Raw genomic sequence first — 3,520 nt, 5'->3', positions numbered from 1 at the left:
AAAAATGCATGGACATAAAAGAAGCTAGAGAAGTATGCCAGGACAGGAAAGTATGGCGGCAAATAGTTAATAAAAAGAGTGTCAGTAGAGTGAATGACGCATAAAAAATCAGGACATAGTACAAAAAATCAGAAAATCAGGACAGCGATAAAAGTCAGAACATGTCCTAATAAATCAGGACATCTGGTCACCTTAGTTGAAGATGGTTGATATTTAGAGTGCTTTCTTTTTTCATATACTTTGTATTTGCAAAATTATTACAGGTCTCAACATTAAAAAAATCTCTTACAAAAATAACTGATTTATCCTTAATCAAATCATTAACCGCTGCTTCAAAATCTCAATTATCTCCTGACTTAACCGCAGCAATTTTAGTCGTCTAATAGTAATTTAGAAAACCCGTATTATTGCAATTAACCCTGGGCACGTTGGCGCGCTTATTTCACGGATAGGCGGGTACTGTTGCATTTCCGGATTCAGGGTGGGAGTCACATGCACCTGGACGAAGGGGAAAGGGACGCAAGAGAATGGTCTGAATCATGCGCGCGCATACCTCGACCACGCTGCCAGTCGCCGGCGCGCTTCAAATCCCTCGTGGACTTTAGTAACTCCGAAACCGTCGCGCGGAAGGCTGTATACCTTTTCGTCCTTATATTTTCCGATCAAAACAAACTCAGAACGAACACGTTTTCGTTCGTTGCATTCTAGCCAAAACTATTAGTTTGCTAAATTTGGTACTGCTGTTTGTAAATTCCTCTGCCGCACCGAACTGCAAACTTTCAGAAAAGTTGGACTCTTTTGAAGAGTTTTGTGGTGCAAATATAAACTAGATTCAAGTTTTGTGCTCTATTTTGGATTTAAGTGAATTTTTGTGACAAGTGATGTGTTTATAAACATTGCAGGGTTGAACATTCTACCACCTGATATGTCCCTAAATTAACTTTTGTGATATTTTGGTCCACGGGTGTGTCCAGACATTTTGCCAGGATATTTTCAAAATGAAGGGGGTCATTTTTGGGGTTATGTTCTGGACGCTTTTGGCGGCAGTGATATCCGAACCAGAAGATCCTGTGAAGGGAAAAATTAAGATTTTGAAGTGTTGTCACTACAGAGAGGAATTGGTGAAAGAAAGTGAAAATGAAATTCCAAGATGCGTTTCGACAACGAATATGTGGACCCCATTTATTTACTCCCCGAAGAAGAGGAGTGTGTTATCACAAATCCCGAACGAGTGGGAAGTTCAAGAGGCGCGAAAACCCAAATGTGCGGATTCACAGGTGTTGACTTTTTTGCCTTACAGTGCGTATAATCCCTTTATTTTAATGGACACGGGAGAAGCTGTTTTGGAATCCGGGTCCGGTAGACACTTAAATCCTGAAGAATATTGTGCGGATGCGAACGCGTTACTTGTGTGTGTAGTGAAGACAAACGATAGCCAGAGAGCAGCTTCCACTATGAGGCCGAGTATTCGTCGATGTTGTGGTCCGAATGCTGCCTATGATGAAAACAGGTAACGTTCTTTGGAATTGGCCAAATTTTCTCCCATTATCCTTGGTAAATCGTTGAATGAGCTCCAATCATGTCGAACCGGTTTTCAGGCTTTTATGTTAGAATGGTAGATCATTTCAACTACAAAGGCCGCACATTTTCGATTTTGGTTGTTTAGAATTGTTGAGATTTTTTTTCTGCTTTTTATAAGTAAGCCAGTAAAACATTGACAATTAAATTTTTTACTGTTGTGTGAAACATTTTGCTGAGGTCCACACAGTTTGAACTCAATTTTTTAAATACATTTTTACATAAATTTTATGAAATGTTGAAATTATTTTAATTTGAGAATTAAAGATAGAGTTTCACGGCGTGGCTGAACAAAATTTAAAGGCAATTTGGAGGTAAATGTGTTTATGTTGTTTATGATAATATTGTATCCCACGAAAATTTTAAGATGAAAATAATTGGAGGTGTTTTTTTGAAAAAAAAAAACGATTTTTGTATTTTTGTACCCAGAAATGAAGAAATTTTCATATGAGCCTCAACCAACTGTAACCGAAAGATCCTTGAAGTTAGATAATATTTATCAGATCATTTCATTATAACCTGGGATAAACCGGCGATAAAAAAAACCAAAGTGTCTCGTCTCGAAATTCTGGATGAGCAGTGAAGTATTCTTCATAAGCTTTTTTCAGCTCCCCCAATTTTTCGGGAGACAAGAAACACAGTCTTAAAAAAAAATTTTAGCCAATTTTGCTGCAATAAAAGGAACGTAATTTCATAGTTATGTTTAAATTAGCTTTTAAGCTCGCTTTTAAGCAAAAAGAAACCTACTATATTTAAAATCCAGAAATTAAAAATAGGAATAATAATTGTTTTTTGAAAAAAACGCTCCCGTCAGTTTTTTTTAATTACAGATAAAAAATATTCGAACATCATCCGTGAAGAAACTTTTGCAAAAAAAAGTCCAGTAATATTATTTTGCAATAACCACTAAAGTGGCTAAAGGAATATATAACTCTTGTATTATTTTACAACATTTTTTGTAGCACTGTTTTGACTTTATATTTCATTTTTAATCATCCCTGATGTACCTGAAGTTCAGAGCGTTCAAATGAACAAAACATTTTTCCCATTTTCATTTGATCAACAAACATTGCTCCAACTACAATTAAAATAATGCATTTGAAGTTTATTTTGTAATTTGCTTTTTACAATACAAATTGAATCAATATTTTAGCGCTATTTCTTGTTTACAAAACCACCAATAAAAATTTCGTTCATTTGAACTTTCAGAACTTCAAGTACTGCCATCCCTGAGTGAAAAGGTTCTCTATTTATTTTAATTTTTTTGCCAATTGAAATCTAAAATTTCGAAAAAAATTCAACTTTAGGCATACGAATTAAAAGTGATATAAATTAGGCTGCGTATAGTCTTCCCGAATTTCGGGACTAGCCTATTTTTACCATTTGGCTAGTCGTCCCGAAAAGGATGCATTTTATGAAATTTATCCTTTCAACTAAACAAAAATTACCAAAAATGTTAGTCATACCGAAATTCGGGACAATTAAACTATTTTCACCATTTAGCCAATCGTTCTGAAAAAATCCTAATAGCGCAATTATAGTTGATAAAATATAGTGATTTTCAGTCAAACGCCTCGCACTATTTTTCAGCCTTATCATAATTAAACTTTTATTTCAATATGATAGAAAACACTAATTCCTGTTATTCAATTTAGACAGTACTAATCACGAAATATTCTTCGTTCCTGTAACTTATGTAATTACTTCGACTAGTCAAAGGGGTGCCTCTCCGACCCATAAAGTGTTGTAAAAAGGAACAGGAAGTTATCTTACATTATTTCTGTGACCAGTCGCAGGGATGCCCCCCCCCGCGTGGGGCTTTGGAAAAGGGACAGGGGTGTTTTTATTATTACACCATTAAGCCATTTCCCTTTCGGGGTAGGCGTGACTCACTCGGCAGGGGAAAGGAATAGTGTGTGGATGGGATAGAGATTTTTCAGAT

The 3,520-nt window shown here is 35.8% G+C and overlaps 1 protein-coding gene across 2 annotated transcripts in view; it reads left to right on the top strand.

Moving 5' to 3' along the window:
* The first annotated feature begins 636 nt into the window (after window positions 1–636).
* The window catches only part of LOC117178122 (probable G-protein coupled receptor Mth-like 1), a 264,166-nt gene continuing 261,282 nt past the window's right edge, over window positions 637–3,520 (top strand). For both annotated transcript variants that reach the window (XM_033369377.1, XM_033369376.1), the window contains exon 1: window positions 637–1,510. In XM_033369377.1, coding sequence (XP_033225268.1) covers window positions 999–1,510 — 512 coding nt within the window. In that variant the 5' untranslated portion in view covers window positions 637–998. The remainder of the gene's footprint in view (window positions 1,511–3,520) is intronic.

This window comes from Belonocnema kinseyi, chromosome 8, assembly GCF_010883055.1.
Source record: "Belonocnema kinseyi isolate 2016_QV_RU_SX_M_011 chromosome 8, B_treatae_v1, whole genome shotgun sequence".
Classification (NCBI taxonomy): domain Eukaryota; kingdom Metazoa; phylum Arthropoda; class Insecta; order Hymenoptera; family Cynipidae; genus Belonocnema; species Belonocnema kinseyi.
This window is presented reverse-complemented; position numbering and strand designations above follow the sequence as displayed.